Raw genomic sequence first — 19,880 nt, 5'->3', positions numbered from 1 at the left:
CTTCAGACTATGATTTCTCTGCTCGTGACTGACTTGCCCAAAAAGCGCCTCCTACGCCTAGGACTAGTCCAAACCAAGTTTAGTCTTAAACCACGCACGTGCTGACGTCATGGCGGTATCGATCTACGTGGGCGGCAAACCATTGTCTGCATACTTAATGATTTTAAAATAATTGTCGTACCAGGACGAATGGGACAGACATTGGGATACACTGAAATAGTGAGAGATACATCTTACTTACAGAAGGGGTATCAGTTGTGACATTTAACCATTTTAGAGATGTAATATGATGGCGGCGGCTGAGGAGAAAAGCTTTGGTGCGGATTGCCACGAAATAAATGATATCAAGCATAACCTTTATCATGCGTTCGGTAGAATTTGGCCTTAACCTTTTTACGTACTATTGATTAAATAAGAAATAGAAGTAATGGCGGCTCTGAATGATATTTTATAATCTTAACTGCATTTGGGCCGGAAAAAACTCATGACATTTGGCGATATGAAAAGCCAGATGCTTATCACTGGTAACTCGCAGCTTATCATCCTCGTCGAAATGTTCACACATTTTTATCTAACATGTCCGCCTTAGATTTCTGTCCGTTACAAGGACCCAGGGGTCTTCTACACCTAAATCGTATTTCACATACGCCACACATTCAATTCTTCAAAGACAGGCTGCATTCAGAACCAATTGGTCCGCGGAATAACTAGTCCACGGATCAAACATCAGAACCTCTTCTGCTACCTATGAGATTAGTTTTTTAAATGTATATTTTATTTGTGTCATGTTAGAAACTGGTATCAATAATATATGCACGCTGTAGGGCTTTTATTCTGACTTCATATGCATCTTTTAGTAAGGATTTCTTATGTCAGAAAATAAAAACTATATGGACCAAGACGGCCCGAGACTAATGTTTTGGTTTTGTCAGACCACATAGACAATAAGTAGTAAGTAGATTGTTCTATTAATTCAAGCTTTGAGTGAGCTCGGCACCTCTATTTGCCGCAGTCATATTCTTTAACTACAGATGGGAAACTGTAAACAATAATGATACTATGTACAGTGCTGCTTGTAGTCACTGCCTTAACTTGCCCCTGACTTGTTTACGTAGAAACTGCTCATCAGAAAGTAAGGAATAAGAAAACACTCTTATTTACGGGAATGAAGCCACTCTGGTTCGTATTTTGAATGCTATTTTTGTGGATCGCATGTCACGAATTCGTCACAATTTAGCTAACGCGGAAATGAGTTTAACTATGTGCGAATGGAGGAAGTTAATGAAGGTGATACAGGAAATCTGGTTCTAAAATATAGCTGATGATGCTGTTATTGATGAATTATGATATTTAGGGGTTCCTTATCTAATGACTTTTTCCTAGTGGATTATTATTGTATTGTTCTCTCTTTCTCTCTCTCTATCTCAAAATCAAATTGAAAAGGGCGATTGGCATTGTGAATTAGGAAAGAGTCAGAAACCCATTCAGATTTTGTTTTCATTTAGCGCTTTGCATCGATATTCAACCCCCATTTTAATATGCCGTGCTCCATACATAGTATTCTTTACGAACGCAACATTTGCGTTGCTTTTAATAATTAGTCTTAAAGTTTACCCTACATAATAATTCTGAATTAGGTTGCGATTAATTTACTACATGTTGCAAAGAAGAACGCTCCTCCCTTTATTTTGCATGTTACAACGTTATTTTCACAGAAATAACCAAAAGTGGTTCAAGTGCTCCTGCTGACGATGAAACGCGTGGCAATGGTGAGATTTATCGCCACCAACAATGCAGCCAAAGAGCATCTCACCAAACACAATGGTAGCTATCACCGATCACCAAGCACACGCACACACACACACACACACACACACACACACACACACACAGTGCATAGAAACGCAAAGCGCAGACACACACACACAAAGTGCACACACATAGTGCAAATGCTTACACAGAAAAAAATACATCGACGCACACACATACATCCATACACACATACAGTGCACACACATACATCCATACACACATACAGTGCACACACATACATCCATACACACATACAGTGTGCACACATACATCCATACACACATACAGTGCACACACATACATCCATACACACATACAGTGCACACACATACATCCATACACACATACAGTGCACACACATACATCCATACACACATACAGTGCACACACATACATCCATACACACATACAGTGCACACACATACATCCATACACACATACAGTGCACACACATACATCCATACACACATACAGTGCACACACACACGATAGACCGTTAAACATGCTACCCCTGATTTCAAGTATTGAAGTGTTATAGGAAACAGCCGGCTATATATCTGTTAAGACCACTAAAATGGTAAAGTAAAGTATTTATTTTTTAATGTGGCATGTGATATAGTTATACAAATCAGGGGCGGATCTAGGATTATTTGAAGGGGGTCCGCGGATGCGAAGCTGTCCCCCAATAGCGTGGGGTTCGGGTCCGGTGAGCCCCCGAAATTTTTGGTATTTTAGAGGGCGAACGGTGCCATTTGGTATTTGGTACGGTTTAGTACTATAAATCAGCTAGTTCAAATTCTAATTCCAAGAGGGGAATATTAATGTGATTTTTCAGAAACCGACAAGGGAGGGGGGGGGGGGTCAGGACCCTCCTGACCCCCTGTAAATCCGCCACTGTTAAATGGGACGAGTATGGGTGAGTTATGGAATCGAGACACTTGCGTTCGGTCGCAACGCACTATGCTTTCGAGTTACAGGGTCCTGGTCAGCATTATTGTCCATTATATTAATATCAAGGCTATATTTGTACACAGCTGATATGATGGCAGTCTTAGCACGCTTTGAATGTTGGGAAAGGAACTACTTTCTACCTTTTTTTTTTTCTTTTTGGTAACGGAGTAAATTACTTTGTCCTGAAATTAGTAATCAGGTATCCGGTTGCACTGTTTGCTCTCCAAAACACCACGTTTTTGTCGGTACCGTTGAGCAGACCCCAAATCCCACACCAAGGGGGCGATAGTCGGCTTCGCATCCGAGACCTGGTGTTCCGCCCCCCTTCTAGTAATCCTGGATCTGCCCCTGTCCTCTCCTCTTCACCTAACCCCAGCAGCTGAAGTCGAAAAAAACAACGGTACTGTGAGGGCGTTTTGAACTATTTTATCCACGCTTTACTGCAATAGAATAAACTAAAAAAATAGTTACAAGAGCAAAGTGGCGGTTTGTTTGTTAAATAAGATAGTAATGTTTTTGTTTACAGTTATATTTTTGTTTCCCATCCACTTATTATTACAGATCCTTGCTAACATTTAGCCCCGCAAAAATTAAACCACTTACATGTACCCTAACCACAACACGAATGTCACCTTTAATGAAGATGAATTAGTATCATTCTATTTCTTTATTTATTATTTTGTGGAAAGCAGACTTTGACAGTAAAAGAATCTGTCAATATGCACACATAATGCAAAACATTTATTCTACCTTCTTCCACGCACATACAGGGGCACATAGTTGTACTAATTTTGAAATGACCCATGCGCTACCTCCAGAATAACGCTAAATGTCATATTTCTTTACTTGAATCTGTTTTTAAATTGGTTTCTTTTGCTAAATTCTTCTTTTTACAAAATAATTTTAATCTAGAGTGTTGTATTAGACACGCTAAAGGGTTCAGAAAGAAAACTAGTTTTGAAACATGTTGTATAAATTCTCTTTAAATATTTTGCAAGTTAATTACTATACTAACTTCAGATTCTAGCGCTCTCTTTCGGCGTAACCATTGCTTCACAGCGAGAGAAATCACTGGGCGCGATGATTGACGTTTGTTTATATAACCTGCCAATCAAGCTGTTATTACTTGACAGCAACTATCAAAACTAACTGAATTTGATTGGCACCTTGTCAATCAAAGGATGTAGGAAGCTTGAACGTAACGTGTTCGACGACTGTAGTGATCTACTGTAAAATTATTTGATTGACGTTTGTTTATATAACCTGCCAATCCAGCTGTTATTACTTGACAGCAAATATCAAAATTAACTGAATTTGATTGGCATCTTGTCAATCAAAGGATGTTGGAGTTTTACATGTTCAGAGAGAAGAGTGTAGCAATTGTGTTTGCCGTTTGTTTAAAAAACTGTCATTCATAGTCGTGTACGCTTGACAGCTTCTATCAAAGTTGGATTAGCCTGTTTGAATCTGATCCATACCTGTCTATAACAATACATGTTGTAGCATTCTGCAGGTAGGGGGCATTCTATTTTCTTTTTTTGCAGCTCGTTAAAAAAACCTCGGGTTCTTTATTTCAACCGAGAGACTGAAATTTAACAACGTGAAAGAGTCCCGGGTTCTTTCACAGTTGTTTTTAATTGTACTAAAAATCAGTTGTCATTCTTTTTCTGGATATGATGTAAAATGACTATACATGACCCTTTCTTTGGTGCTCTTACGAAATCGGAACTTCGTATACGAACTGAACTTATTCATGTTCTTTTACACCCAATGAATATTTTTCGACCATTTAAAAAAAACGAATGGTATAAACAATAAAACTTTGCCTTTTTCTCATGAGCTACGGAGAGAAAAAAATGCCGAGATAATGATGTTAGTGGCCAGGTAAAATTAAAAAGCACCGGTTTTGTTTGTTCCTTATAAAGGGCCGGGGCAATAAGTAGCCCGTCTCTGTATATTGGCAGGAGCGTGCGTGAAAACTGATCTTTTTAAATAAACTACACAATTAAAACTGCCAAATTAAAATTGAAAACAATTTTATGCAATGAAATAACAATCTTTCGAGCTTTAATCTGCGATATATTGTTAGTACTTCATGTATAAAAAAACTCCAGATTTCAATAACGCTTGAAATTTTTAATTTTATTAAAATAAACTGATAGTGGAATAAGTAAGGCCGGTTTAATGAAAGACTTGAAATTCTTGGTTGAATTTATGGAAGTTGTTCGTTCAATATTTCATACTATATTTCATCGGATTGGTAAAATATTATCTTTTTGTTATATATAAAATGGTTGCTACGCCGTATAAGAATTAATATTTGATTGAATATTTACTTGAAAACATACTTTTTTATCTAATTTATTCTATTCTATTTTTAAGTAAAAACAAAATTAATTCAGCATTGACAACAACTTTGCCTCATTTAGCACATTCTATGAATTTTTGTCTGAAGGCGCATATTATAATGCAATAGATTTCCTGGCATGCTTTTTGCAGTTAATATTCGACGTGCAGTACATTAATGTTTCATACCGCAAGTGACACTAAAAATGAAGCTTTTTTCTCTCAGTATTTTTTTTTGTCAACTAATCTGTCATAGGAAAACATCTTTAACTTGTTTCTATAACCCAGATTAGGTAAAAATCTTCCGTAGTTTTAAGCTCAGGTCGAGAAAAGTCGGTTTGTCAGCAGATAAGTCAAAGGGGTTTAAACAGAAGAACCGGGGGCAGTAGGCGAGTCTTGACATTCCTCTCTTTTAGTACGTAAACAAAAGAAGTGCACTAAAAAATTGTGTACGAGGCAACTTCATATTTTGGCTTCCTTTGTCCCAAATTTGCCCTTAAAAATACCCACAGATACTGAGCTTACATAAGCCCCAATTTAAGGGTCATTCACAAGTAAACTCAGTACCGAAATGCCGTATAGTTCCATTCTTATTGTTCAACCTCTCTCGCTCTCGCTCTCTTCATTTATTTTAATCTATTTTAATCTCTATATACGTAAGAATGATTCAGAATTTACTCGTTGGGGAATCAGAAATTGATACAGGGTTGATATAAAAAGTCGTTCCATTTTCTATTGAACTGGGTCTTTTAATGGTAGACAGTAACGCGTCTTCTCATGAACGGGGCAATTTTTGTAGAGAGCAATACTCCATACGCTGTCTACTATAGAGACTAGTCCCGCCTAGCTTTGTTAATTTTATTCATACAAGGCAGTCTATCTTCCATTTTGAAGACCAACATTTGGTTTACATGACAAAATCACAACATCAATGGGATATTTCAAAATATATTGGGGAAAGGCCCCCTCCTCACACACCTACGGCTGCCCAAGGCAGTCGGAGAGCGAGCTATAAATAGAATGGTGTTTTAAAAGCCCCCTGCCCTCTATTTTCACGTCAACACAGGAAGGGACGGGCTGGTTCTTCTTTTGTGTGTGTGTGTGTGTGTGTGTGTGTGTGTGTGGAAGCGCAAAGTGGTCGAGAGTCAACACTTTTTGAGACCTGTCCTGCCGTGCGTAAGCACAACCAGTACAACGTATGAATTTTGTGCTAGCCGTCACAATGAGGCCGAGACCGCAGCACAGGAAAAACACTGCAGTCTAAGCAGTGGAGGGTTTAAGGGGATGTCAGGGGGGCCCTGGCCCCCCATTCGGTTTCTGAAAAATAAATCACACCAATACTCCTCTCTTGATATTAGAATTTTGACTAGCTTAATCATAGTTCTAGATCGTACCTAATGGCACCGTTCGCCCTCTAAAATACCGGGCCCGAACCCGACGTCAAGGGGGATGGAAGGGGGGCGAGGGTCGGCTTCGTATCCGAGGCCTGTTATTCCTAAAAAACGGACCCCCCCCTTCAAATTATCCTGGATCCGCCCCTGGTGTGCTTAGAAACTTGTAACCATATATTGTAACAAGAATTTTTGTTGGTGGTGTTGCAATCTTTGGTAAGAAAAATATTCACAATTCATTTATTGCAAATTTGTCTTATCCTGAACCTGATCCCAATTATACACTTTATGTTACTTTAACAAGTACACTGTAATAATATGCATTCTTTGGCTACATGTTACAATGTCATATATGTACACTCTAAACCTTTTGTCACGTGGCCTGACTGGAATAGTTAAAGAAAATCTATGCCTGAAGTCAAATGTGCAGTGTCCATTGGTTCTTTTGAAGTTGTCACCCTGGTAGCTTGCACACAATAGGATTGCTAGATATTCTATTTATTCAGAATTGTGAGCAGAAGCATAAGAAATAAAGAAAACTTTTAAAGGATATATGGAGAAGTTTGCAAGAAATTAAAAAAAATTTGTACAGTGCACTTCCCACAGATTGTCTGATATGCGGAAATAGATGGCTATCCTTTATCAACAAGAAAGCTTTTGTAGGTTCTGCTAAATAAATTTAAAAGCTGCTTAGTAACAGCATCTACGGCGTTATATTTACTTACCTATGAACAATTATTGCACACAACACATATCAATCATGAGCCTTCAATCGAGCATTTTATTATATATAAATAAAAATATACTTAACAGGTTTCTCAAATCATGGTCGTTTAATTTGACTTCATATGCTCATGTAATCGGTGTACATGTTGAATTGCATCATTTAAAATACACAAATATTTTTCACATAAGTGTCATCAACCAGACCCACTGATAATCTGTCATTGAATTGTGCAACATAGTGTCAACAATGTTTTGCATTTGATGTTTACTTTTATTCATATAAAATGTGCATTTTCTTATATATGTTTAAGCAAATGAATGCAGAAATGAAGATCAATTATTGTTATTTTACATTGGATATCATAAATACATAAGTGTAAAAACACCTTGCTTCTATGAATGAGTGAACTAATAATAAAATGCTAACAATCAAACAATGTGGCTCATAAACCTCACTTAATGGACAGCTTATAACAGTATTGCACCTTGCTCTAGGATGAATATCGACTTTCCGAACATGTCCTCTCGTTGTTTTGTTTGCTTCTTACAATCGGTGGATTGGGCTATTTGATGAATTTGATAGAGTTATTTTTTGAGTAGTTTATATGAATTCTATAATTTCTCAAACGCCGATCAGTCTGTGGCCCATACCAGTAAATATCCCGATCTTGTCGGGAGTCTCTCGTTTTATGGACATATCTACCAATCTCCTAATTCAGCCTAAAAATATCTCAATATATCACACATTCCTCTAAATGTCCTTACGTTTGGATGCCCATTCACGAAAATGTGCGGTAAGCGGATTGCTTTCTCAGGTTTATTGATAGGGGTATAGATTGCAGTAAACAATTAAAAGAAAATGCCAAAGAAATCCGCGTCGGATCTTTGTGTGAGTAACATCCTAAACTCTGTACAGGTACATGTATGTTGTTTTCTTGGAGACGAAGCTGATTCCGAAGTGAACCTAAATAGCGGATGAATAAAGCCTCGGTCACAACCGGACGCACGAATCTCAGGATCGTACGTCCGCTGCGATTTTTGGTTGTTGCGGAAGCCGTGGAAGTCGTAGAGGTAGAGGAAAGTACGTGCTTACGGGTGGTATGCGAACTCGAAATTTCGTAAGAAGGACTTGCGTGGGAAGCGAGATTCTGCGCAAAATTTTGACGCAAACAGCCCGTAAGAGCCCGTACGGCCGGTTGTGACCGAGGCTTAAACCACCGCTGGGTAAGCATCCTGGACATTGCAATAAGCGATACATACAATGCAAGTCGCCGAGCCGAACTTACCAGTGTAATGCCGGGCCGCAGGATGAGGAATAGGGTACAGCTTAGTGGCGAATGTTGTATTAAAAAGTTTTAATTTTGTCAATTTACTTCATGCATTAAAACAAGAATTGTGATCAATTTTGTCTTCATGTGTACATGTACATCCGAGAGATGGAGGGTGGGAGTAAAAAACTGTCATACTTTTTTGGTACCCTACTTATCAAATTTACTGGCCGGAATTATTAGAGCGGATTGTCAGTTTGAAAGAGGAGCAGACCAGTGGCGGATTTACAGGGGGGGAGGGGTCCATATGGGTGTGGTCCGAATTCGGGGTCATTCGGTGCCGATTCTCTTATAGTCCAAGAATTTGGTGCAGAAAAAAGTGTGAATTGTGCATTTTTTACCTACAAGCATGAAATTTGACACAGTTGTAAATAACGGAATTCTAAGCCATTTTGGATATATGGGCATGTCTGAAAATTCCAATATGGCCGCCAAATCCAATATGGCCGTCACAAATACTCTTTTAAATTAAAACCTCTAATATACATGTACAGTCCTATAATGGTTTAAAATATCATTTTATAGTTGGAAAATATCATGCTTTGAACGAATTATCAACATCCGCTTCTAAGGTGTATAGAAATCCAAAATGACCTCCAAAAGTAAAATAAGCAGTCTACTTACTCAAAATATGCAGTAGTTTGGTGAAGTCATCAAGCACTTACAATTACAAGCATAAAAATTGGCACAGTTGTGGAGAACATGATTCTAAGCAACATTGGATATAGGGGCATGTCTGAAAATACCAATATGGCAGTCAATTTCAATATGGCCCCCAAAATACCCTTTCAAGGTGAAAGTTATTTGTATAGTCTTTTATAAAAATAACATTTAATGGTTAGAAAATACCATAGTATGTATGTAGTATCAGTATCTGCCACTTTAGATTTTAAAATTCCAAATGGCCTCCAAAAGTCAGTGGGCCACATGTATTGAATTGTAATCACTCGTGAATTGGCATGTGGGCTTTGCAACAACCTGTATAATCAGTATATTCCTACTTGTGCAGGGGCTATTCTACAGAGTTTGTATAAATTACATCAAGCATGATACATTTATTGTGCACTGAAAACAGTCCTTCTTTTGCTAAACCAACATAAATAGTTTGGCCTTTTGCTCTGGATTCTCATTTAGATCAATTCCCAGTTAGCGATCTACTTAAATGGCACTCATGGGTGACTCCCCCTTTCTAAGAAAAAAAGTATCGTGCAAAATCCATAAAATGTGAAAGAAACACCAAAATAACTTAGCCTCAAAAAGGCAAATATAAAAAAGCTTGGGTTGTACCAATTTTGTCTGTTGGTTATGATTCTTCAGCTACATCAGTGCATGGCGCTTCACAATATAAATGTGCTGTAAGGACGGAGTTTTAAATCACAATTCGTGATCAAATGCTCACACATATAACAAAAATGACAGCTAATCAAACATACAGGTTTCAACAATTTGGTTCTTTGCATTGGTAAAGTACTAAAAGCAGGGGCACAGTTGTAATCTTATGATGTTATCCTGTGCTTCAGAAGTAAATTAGAAAAGCTTCTTATTTCAAGAAATGGATTTAATACATTCGCAGTAATGGCTACCGATGATTTAGTGAAAATTGATGAGCAAAGAAATACCCCAAACAAAGGGCAGGTGTTGATACGTGCTCTATCCAAGAGTTGCATTGCAGGCTTCAAACTTCGTGCAATTAAAAAACTTTCATTTGATCATTTGGCAACTTGTTTAGTTACTAACTTATACTTTCAAATAACTGAACATGATAATCAAAGAATTAATCCTTCAGAAAGTTAATGCATATAAAGCTTCAAAAATTCACGGTGTATTCTGAGGATTATACCAAGAAATTAGTGCAATATGGACTTTGAAAGATAAAAATTCATCGAGATTTCCGGCATTATTGTCTCTGTGGGACAATCCAGAATGAAGCCATGGGGAGTATTCACTTACCCAGATAACAAAATTGCCTCTCGCAGGTAGCTCCTACCACATTTGTTCGTAGTTATGTGTGCAATTGCTAACTGTGGTGAGGGGAGTCAGAAGCATTGGGAGACTGGTCCTATATGGGTTCACACTAATAACCTACATCTACTAATATGCCCTACCACACTTTCATATTCATATTGTCCCTCATGCATGTACACTGATGCTTTCTGGTGTTAAAAATGACCAATGCCTCTTGGTATTTTGTTGGGGAATGTGGATTACAAGTAGAAGCTATAGCTTTAGGCAAATCCTGTGAAAGCTGAGGGAAACCCATCTAAAGCTAGGCACACATTAATGAATGAAAATTATTTAACCAAATAAGTAGATATGTAAAAATATGTGACATGTAAGTCCCTTGCAAATTGAAAATGAAAACAAGTCAATGTTTTAAAAGCATATAAACTTGCAATTTCGGTCTAGCTCGCTGTTATCCTCTGTTGAGATATTGTCCATTTAGTAAAGTAATAGGTTGATCGCCCATAAAATATGCAACACCTACTTGATGAAATAACTTTCGTTAATTTAAGACTTATTTGTGAAAATACCTTGACATTTTCATATCCTTTGGCATTTATAGAAATGCTGCATGTGGTGTCACAACTGGACCAAAAGGAGTCCTGTTCCACTTTTTACGGTCATTTGGATCTTAATGTAACTAAAGGAGCGGTTTCTGATAATGCATCTAAACGGAGCTCTATTTTCAAACCAAAGAAGATAAAAGGCTGTTATAAGATTATGAAGTAGAATTTTTACTTTAAAAGAGTTTTGGTGGCCACATTAGAATTTTCAGACATGTCCCTATATAAAAAAATTGCTTAGAATCCTGGGGCCGTATTCTCGAAAGGTTGTAACTTACAAATTCTTGTAACTTTTCACGTAAGTCTGATCGTTCACGTAAGTTGGTATTCTCGAAGGTTTGTAAGTTACAAACTCTTGTAAATATGCACGTAAATTTACAACTGCCTCCGACCTGTTGTAAGTCGCTCCGAAAAGTTGTACGCATGCGCATTTGGTGAAAAGTCGGGGAGAGAGTGTTGTCTGCTGAAATTTTATGCTCGTGTTTATTGTTGGATATTTTTGACAGCAAGTAAAATTATTTAACCATGGATCTATTATTATAGGCGAGAAAGGTTAACCTTTCGGATATTTCAGGTTAGTTGCCTAAAATCAACGATTTAGTTGAGAATAATACGTTTCTGTCGATCGCGTAATGGCAACATTGGAAGTTTGGCAGGGTGTCCGAATTTTTAAATTAAAACGAAAACTAACATTTTTTAAAGCACGTGAAATAACTATAAGTGTTGTGAATAATGAGGTAATCATCACTGATGGAAAAAACAAATGACTTAAACTGTTTTAAATACCAAAAAAGACTTACTAGTAATGTGTGCGTTAGTAAAAGATTGTAAATATTGGCATTTTTGATAGTATTCCACTTATGGCTTTCCTTACATAACATTGTACTTATTACACAGTTACAGAGTAAGTTCTAATTTTCTAATTTAGAGTAAACTGACACTTGCTTAGGTTGCACTTTGATCATAACCATTATAGCTGTTTTCTTGCTACTGTTTCATTTTGAAATTGATTCATACTGCAAAATATAATTCCTGCATAGTCCCATCTACTTGCTGCAGTGTTAAGATAAGGGAAAATAAAACCAGTATATACCATAATTTTAATTAAAATAAGAAAAAACCTTCTTGCAAAAGAAATAAGTATATTTCATTATTTAAGTTCCTCATAGAATACAAATGTTTAGTCTTGTTACAATAATAATGAATATAAAATGATTATTTATTTCATCATAAATAATAACAGTAATAATAACTGAAAGTTTAAATGCATATCATTTTTTTCTGTATTTTCTCCTTTATGATGCACTCACACATACATTCACCCACAAACAAGATTATGTCTCTTTCCATCATATATTGCTCATAAGGAATTATTTTGGGTTTTGTTTTGGATAAAGAAGTATTTTGTATTTCTTATCACAATTGTTATGACTGAAACTAAAATTGCATGCACTGTACAGTGAATTTCCTTCTATATTCAGGAAACTGGTTTGTTTAATTTGAGTAAACAAATAGAAACATCTTATAATTCGCAATGAAATATATGTTAACCGTGGCTTGTACTTTTTGTACTTTTTAGTCACAAAACAGATTTTCTTTTCTTTTTTTCTTAAGTCAGTTTTAGGGATAATCATTGCCTTTCACTTTTTATTTTAATTTTTTGTGAGTTATCATGGATGTTTGTGTAACTTTTTATGATTAAAGTGTGCAATGTCAAGGTTCATACATGAACACTAATAACAAATTCAAGGATTTAATAAGAATTTTGGGACTAATTCAATTGCTTTTCAATGACTCTTTTAATGCAAATGAGGGCAATGTAAAGTCACTCATAAGTTTCTATAACAAAGAAAAGAGGAAGTAATATATCATTTAAATTAAATTTTATACACAGTGGTGATGAAACATTAAAAAATAGAAATTAAATAATGTCCAAAAAGGAATGTCTCCCCTTCCTGTGAATTACTGCCTTTATGCATCCAGGTTAAAAACTAAATTCAAGCACTTTTCAAGGTTCAAAATGATTGAATACACCTAAAATGAAATAATTTTGGGTGTACCCAGCAACAGATTCATATTTCATGAATGTATACTGTGTCACCCACACACATTTTATACACATACACTACATGAATCTTTGTCAAGTTTTTGTAAGTCTCAGCTGCAGTGAAATAAAACAAGAACATGGGCACTTGTAAAGAATTTACATCTCATATGACAACTGTTGGTGAAAAAATCCAGAAGGAAAAAATATTTTTAGTATTCAGTGAGTGTAAATTAGTAGATATGATATGAAACAAAAAATACCTGAAATTATTGAAAATGTGACTGAGTAATCATTGACCTAATGTATTATTATTATTATTATTATTATTATTATTATTATTATTATTATTATTATGTTTTTTTTATTTATTTACAAAATCCTTTATTATCATTTTTTTACTGCTTATACTAGCCAACCTGTAGGTACATGTTCATTTTTACCAGTACAATGTGCATTTCATACTGACATAAAATACTCACTCTTTATGGTAACAACAAAGGTGTACTGAAAAAATATTTTCACTTTTATACTAACACCCATTAATTAATCACAATTATCAATTTTATTTAAAAATAAAATGTTCATATTAAATTGAATGTCATTTTTGAAATATTGGGCCAACTTATTTGTGTGAATTAATTTTTGTTATTGTGGCTTAACATGAAAATATCATTTATTAATTTTTCATCATAAAAAAATCAGAGCAAACGTGAGTAGAAATCAAATATACTCACTCATATTTAATAACAACGTCTATATATTAAAATAAAAAATTACATTTTTATATCTAACTGAATGGCATAGATATAGAGAGGAATTGTGTGAACTTATTTGTATGGCTTTGGTATCCTAAGACAGCATGAAATCCAAGCAAGTATCAAATTTGAACAATGTGGTGAGTGTTTATTATAAGCTACTTACTGTAGGAAAAATTCACACACGTTTTCATTGTAAATTTAATGAAATAAAGCGCTTTTTGCTAACGGCAAACTTGGGGAATCCCAGCTGGGGAATCCCACAAGAGGAGCCAAGTCCGATTTCTGAGCTCGCATGTCGGAGGAAGCACATTCAAAATGAGTGGATTTTCCGACGAAAACTTGTAAGAAAATATTGGAAAACGTCTTTCTGAATAATTTTTAATATATTTCAAAATAGTTTTATGTATAGATAAGCGTTTTATCGCCGCAAAGCACGGCAGTGAAATACGTCGATGTTGGTTATTCATGGACCAAACGTCACTTCCGGAAAGTTACGTGAAAAGTTACAAGAGTTTGTAAGTCCCCGACTTACAAGAGTTTTGAGAATACCGTGTAAGTCAAAGTTACAAATTCACGTAAATAGTTACAAATTGTCGTAAGTTACAAAGTTTTGAGAATACGGCCCCTGTTCTCTACAATTTTCATGCTTGTAGTTTTACATGCATGATGAAGTCACCATACTGCTGCTGTGAGTGGCCTGTTTTTCTTATTTTTGCAGGCCATTTTGGATTCCTATACACCTAAAGAAGCAAATATTGATACTTCATTTATACCATAGTTTTGTCTAACCGTAAAATGTTATCGTACGCTATTATAGGATTATATAGTTGAAGTTTTAATTTGAACGGGTATTTGTGGCGGCCATATTGGATTTGGGGGCCATATATTGGAATTTTTAGACATGCCCATACATCCAAAAGTGCTTGGAATCCCATTTATACAAATGTGCCAAATGCCATGCATGTAGTTTTTGATGAATTCACCACTCTGCTGGATATCTTGGATAAGTGGACTGCTTTTTACTATTGGCGGCCATTTTGGATTTAATACACATAAAGAAGCAGATATTGATACTGCATTAATACTGTGGTGTTTTTTAAACTTTATATGATATTTAAGCCCTTAAAAGACTATATACTTGAAGTTTTAATGAGAAGCCGTATTTTTGGAGGCCACCTTGGATTGGCGGCCATTTTTGAATTTTCGGACACGCCAATACATCCAAACTTGCTCAGGATTTCATTGTCCACAAATGTGCCAAATTTTATGCTTGTAGCTTTAAGTGCATGATGAATTCACCATCCTAATGGATATCTTGAATAAGTGGTCTGCTTTTTTACTTTTGGTGGCCATTTTGGATTTTATACACCTGAAGGATTCATACCATGGTGTTTTCTAACCTTTATATGATATTTTAAGTCATTAGAAGACTATGTACTTGAAGTTTTAATTTGAAAAGGTATTTTGGTGGCCATCTTTGATTTGACGGCCATTTTGGAATTTTCAGACATGCCCATATATATCCAAATTTACTTAGAATTTCATTGTCCATAAGTGTGCCAAATTTCATGCTTGTAGGTAAAAAAATGCACAATTTTTCACCAAATTCCTGGACATAGTTGTTTAGGCCTGAGATCGATCCACGTAGAACGATAATTTCATTGGAAATTAATGAGTCCATGATATAAAATTCACATAAATAGATTAACAGCTTGGCATCATAACCACAAACAGGCCTGCGTAAATATATGTTTAAAGAAAACTGTTATATATTAAGTTTGATATCGGATACAATGCGTGGCTCAACCTGTTATTTTTTGTTGTCAACTTTTGCATTGATGGGGTTCTGCCTCATAAGCCTACGATTACGCAGTTACAACCTTAGGGTAAACCCTCAAGGTAAGACGTGTTTTAACTTACCGCCAACAAGATTTTTTTATTCTCTTTCTGTTTTCATATGTCAGCCTGCATCTTAAGACTAACAGGATTTTTCGACAAGTAACAATAGTTTTGATAGGGTTATATACCCTGAAATCATGGGCTTCCGCAGAAGATTTTTCAGGGGGTTCAAAGTCATTGAAGGGGGGAGATAATGATTGGTCAGGTACCCGCAATTAACGTGCCCGCCAAAATTCCAAGGGGGGGGGGGGGTCAACTGGCCCCATTAACCCCCCTGCAGACGCCCATGCATGAAATATACAAGTAACTTTGTTTTTTTTCTTTCATTTTCTTTTTATAGAGTATAGCAAGTGACTGTGCAAATCACTATAACGATAACAGGTAGAGTTGTCATTGAGCTAAAGTACCCTTGCTTTCTGTCGATGCGTTTTTCAACTATAGAAAAACAATTCGAATTAGACACAAATAACGATCGGTTCATGGGATAACCCGTAACCCATGCAGGTAAAATCACCAAAATGGGCTAGTTATTGCAAAAGGTATGATAACTACCTGCCTTAAAAATTTAATGTTAGGCGGTCTTCTTTACATAGATCCATTCAAAATTATCAACAATATTTGGCAATATTAAAACAACCAATTTTGTAAAGTCGATTGTAGTCTGATTTTGGCGAACAGGGTATATAAGCTCAAACGAATTAATGAATACTATTGAGGGGGTTTAATAAAAACTCAAAACTGAATTTTTGATGCATTTCTTTTATTTGAGTTTGTGTGCGTTAAAGAGTGAGTAGGTGTTTGTGCGCGCGCGCCCGCATTTCGTGTATCCACGCCTAAACTCAAGAGTTACTTGTTTTTATCAAACTTACAGATGGATATTCCAGACGGTTCTTGCAGACAAGAAATAAGACACTTACATTCCATTTATCAAGAGCGACAGATATGTGGCCTCACTTTACACGGGGTAGATACTCTAATCCTCGACCATTTCCTCTGCGGTATAAGGAGCCGACGAACATCACGACGTGCAAGCCCCAAAAGCATGTCGTCTATCTGAAAGTTTCCAAGTGTTTCTCCACCACCTGCTATCGTATCATGAAACATGCTGCGTTCAAATATCATCTAAATATCCTTAAACCGAAAGCCACGGACCATTTTTATCCGGTAGGACCGCTCCGTCCGAGGCGGATCACCAAGGGAGATGCCCTCTACGAACCCGGAAAGACATACGATATGATTGTCGATCATATGGTATTTGACTACGACGTCGTTAGTAGTATGATGCCGTCAGATTCGTTTTATGTCGGGGTTGTCCGAGAACCTTATTCTCAGTTCAAGAGTGCCTACAACGGATTCTCCTTGTGGAATAAATTCCACGTCCCAATCGATGAATTTCTCAGAGCCCCACAAACACACTGGGATCGCCACGTACGGGTTAAAGATCAGACGGCCTTCGGTAGAAACAGCATGATGTTCGAGTTTGGGTTTCCAGAAGAGAGAGATGATTTGAGGGATAATGAAACTTTCATTCAACATTATGTTGATTATCTTGATTCCAAGTTTGATTTTGTGATCATTACGGAGTATTTTGACGAAAGTTTGATTTACTTGAGGCGTCTTTTATGCTGGAAAATGGAATATGTGTTGTACTTGCCCATTAATGTGAAGCCGTATATGTTTGACCCAAATGTAGTTGCAAACTCATCGTTTCAATTACAACATAAAAAGTGGAGCAAAGCAGACTATTATCTGTATCACCATTTTCTGTCGAAATTTAAAGCAACTCTAAACCAACAAGGACACGATTTCTTTGAAGAACTTCGTGTATTTCGCCAAGCTCTGCGAATGATAGGAAAATGTGGCAATTTTAGGCGGGTCAGAATAGAGGGAAAAGGTGCCCTTGGTCTTCTGTACACCTCAGAAACAAACATCAAGTGTACCTGACCGGGAGGCACATTTACCATTAACTCCGTTTATTTTCATAAAAGGTACATTTATTGAGAGATTATAGAGACCATTCCCATAGATATCATAGATTGGGTTTCCATGCCTAGATCGATCCATCTGGATCGGTCTAACTCCCATGGGAGTCTCACTAAATAGCTAGCAACATAACCAGCTTAATTAATATTGTCTGTCACGCCTACCGAATCAGCAAGGGGTAAAGATAATTACCCCCAACAGCTTTACTAGGCGTGACGGACATTTAAGTTGTTTAAGTTGATAGCAATTATGTGAGACTCTCCAGGGGGATAGATCGATCCAAATATCTGTGGAATGGTCCCATACTAACTTCGGATCATCTGTCTCCACGGGGATTCTCACTAAATTGCTATAGACTTAAGCGGCTTAAATGTCTGTCACGGCGTCTAAAGCTGTTAGGGGGTAATTAACTACCGGAGACCGAGCGTGTATGAAAGTTAATTACCCCTTAGCTGATTCGAAAGGCGTAACAGACATTTAAGCCACTGAAGTTGATAGCAATTTAGGGTGAATCCCCGTGGAGTTAGACCGATCCTGTTGGGTCGATCTAGGCATGGGAACCCAGTCTTAGATACACTGCGGGACAGCTTTTTCCAATTCGTTGGTTTCTACTGTACGCACTCCTGCTCAACTTGTACCTGAAGATTTAAAAATGAAATAAGCATCTGATTACTTAGCATCTGAACTGAAGTTCGTGGTTCTTGTTGAATAATTTATATATTATTCAACTCACCGGTTATATAAAGCTACCAGCATCATGCACTCTTCTTTTTAAATAAATCAACTAGAACAGCGAAGTGAATATTACAAATGAGGCAGCGCTAATCCGAAATAAAAATAACAGAGACGTGAATATAACAAATCAATGCAAATCAATGCATACAACTTGATAAGATACATAAACCACACACGGAGAGCGCCTCCATTCCATTGTACAGTGTGTCTTCCTCGGGAGATGAAAAGAATTTATGATAATATTTAATTCGATTAAAATGATCTTATAAACAACTTCTTTGATATGAAATTCTTATAACTTATTTATAACTTAGGAACTGTCAGAAGTGGGCCAAGGAAGAGATGATTAGTTTTTGGTGGTGATCCGGATCAATAATCAATCAATAATCAATAATAAAAAAACTTAGTAATGGACCGATGAAAATTTCAGGAACTGTCAGAAGTGGGCCAAGGAACAGATGATTAGTTTTTGGTGGTGATCTGGATCAATAATCAATCAATAATTAATAATCAAAAATATCGAAAATTAAGGGCTGAAACGGCATTGGATGGAGACTTTGCTGTCTTGGCGAAGGTCTGCGCTCTCTGAGCGCTTTTCTAGTTAATAAAGTTTTGATATGAAAACCTTATAACTTATTTATAACTTATTAACAAAACTACAGATTTAATTCGATTTTTCTCTATCTTCAAAGGACGAATCTTATAGATTCCACTTGATTATTTCTTTAATATTACAGTATATGCTATCAACCTTTATGCTTGCACACTTAATTGCAGAGGCAAGCAAGGCAGCAAAAAATGCAGCGAATTTAGATTGTCAGATACTACTATTTACATTCCTTTTACGCACTTATTAATAAAAAATAAGGGATCAAGCAATTTCATAGAAAGGTAGTTTACTGAAATGAAGTATGGGGATTGTATTGTTTATTGTAATTTATGCAATAATATTAGCCATCGGCGCACATAGCAAAATCACAGGAATTTTACTTGCGCACAATATTCAGTTTTTCAGACCTCCATGTTCTATGCCTAGTTACGACCTGCGATGCAAGAAAAATAGGCATATAAACAAGACTGGCATTACAATTAAATAACGACAAATTAATTATACATTATATAAAGAAATAATAATTATGATTTTGTAAAATTTCATATTTGTTGAAAATTGGACGCGATCAATTTTGTACGGTTCAGGTGTCATGATCAGTTGTTTTAAATTTCAAACCGAAAGGTCTTCCTCGTAGCCAATTTCACAATTCAGCTGTATTATTTGAAATATAAAGTAACCGTGTTAAATATAGGGAATCCGTTTTCAAATCGATGAATTAAAATGTTCA

General features: G+C 36.3%; 1 protein-coding gene across 1 annotated transcript; it reads left to right on the top strand.

Annotated features, from left to right (window-relative positions):
• Nucleotides 1–4,174: 4,174 nt before the first annotated feature.
• Nucleotides 4,175–18,792, top strand: LOC106166646 (galactosylceramide sulfotransferase-like). The gene is made up of 2 exons (XM_024076940.2): nt 4,175–4,276; nt 16,694–18,792. The coding sequence occupies exon 2, from the start codon at nt 16,765–16,767 to the stop codon at nt 17,764–17,766; it is 1,002 nt and encodes a 333-aa protein (XP_023932708.1). The 5' UTR covers nt 4,175–4,276; nt 16,694–16,764; the 3' UTR covers nt 17,767–18,792.
• The last annotated feature ends 1,088 nt before the right edge of the window (nt 18,793–19,880 follow it).

This window comes from Lingula anatina, chromosome 9, assembly GCF_051362555.1.
Source record: "Lingula anatina isolate TDL-2025a chromosome 9, LinAna3.0, whole genome shotgun sequence".
Lineage (NCBI taxonomy): Eukaryota > Metazoa > Brachiopoda > Lingulata > Lingulida > Lingulidae > Lingula > Lingula anatina.
This window is presented reverse-complemented; position numbering and strand designations above follow the sequence as displayed.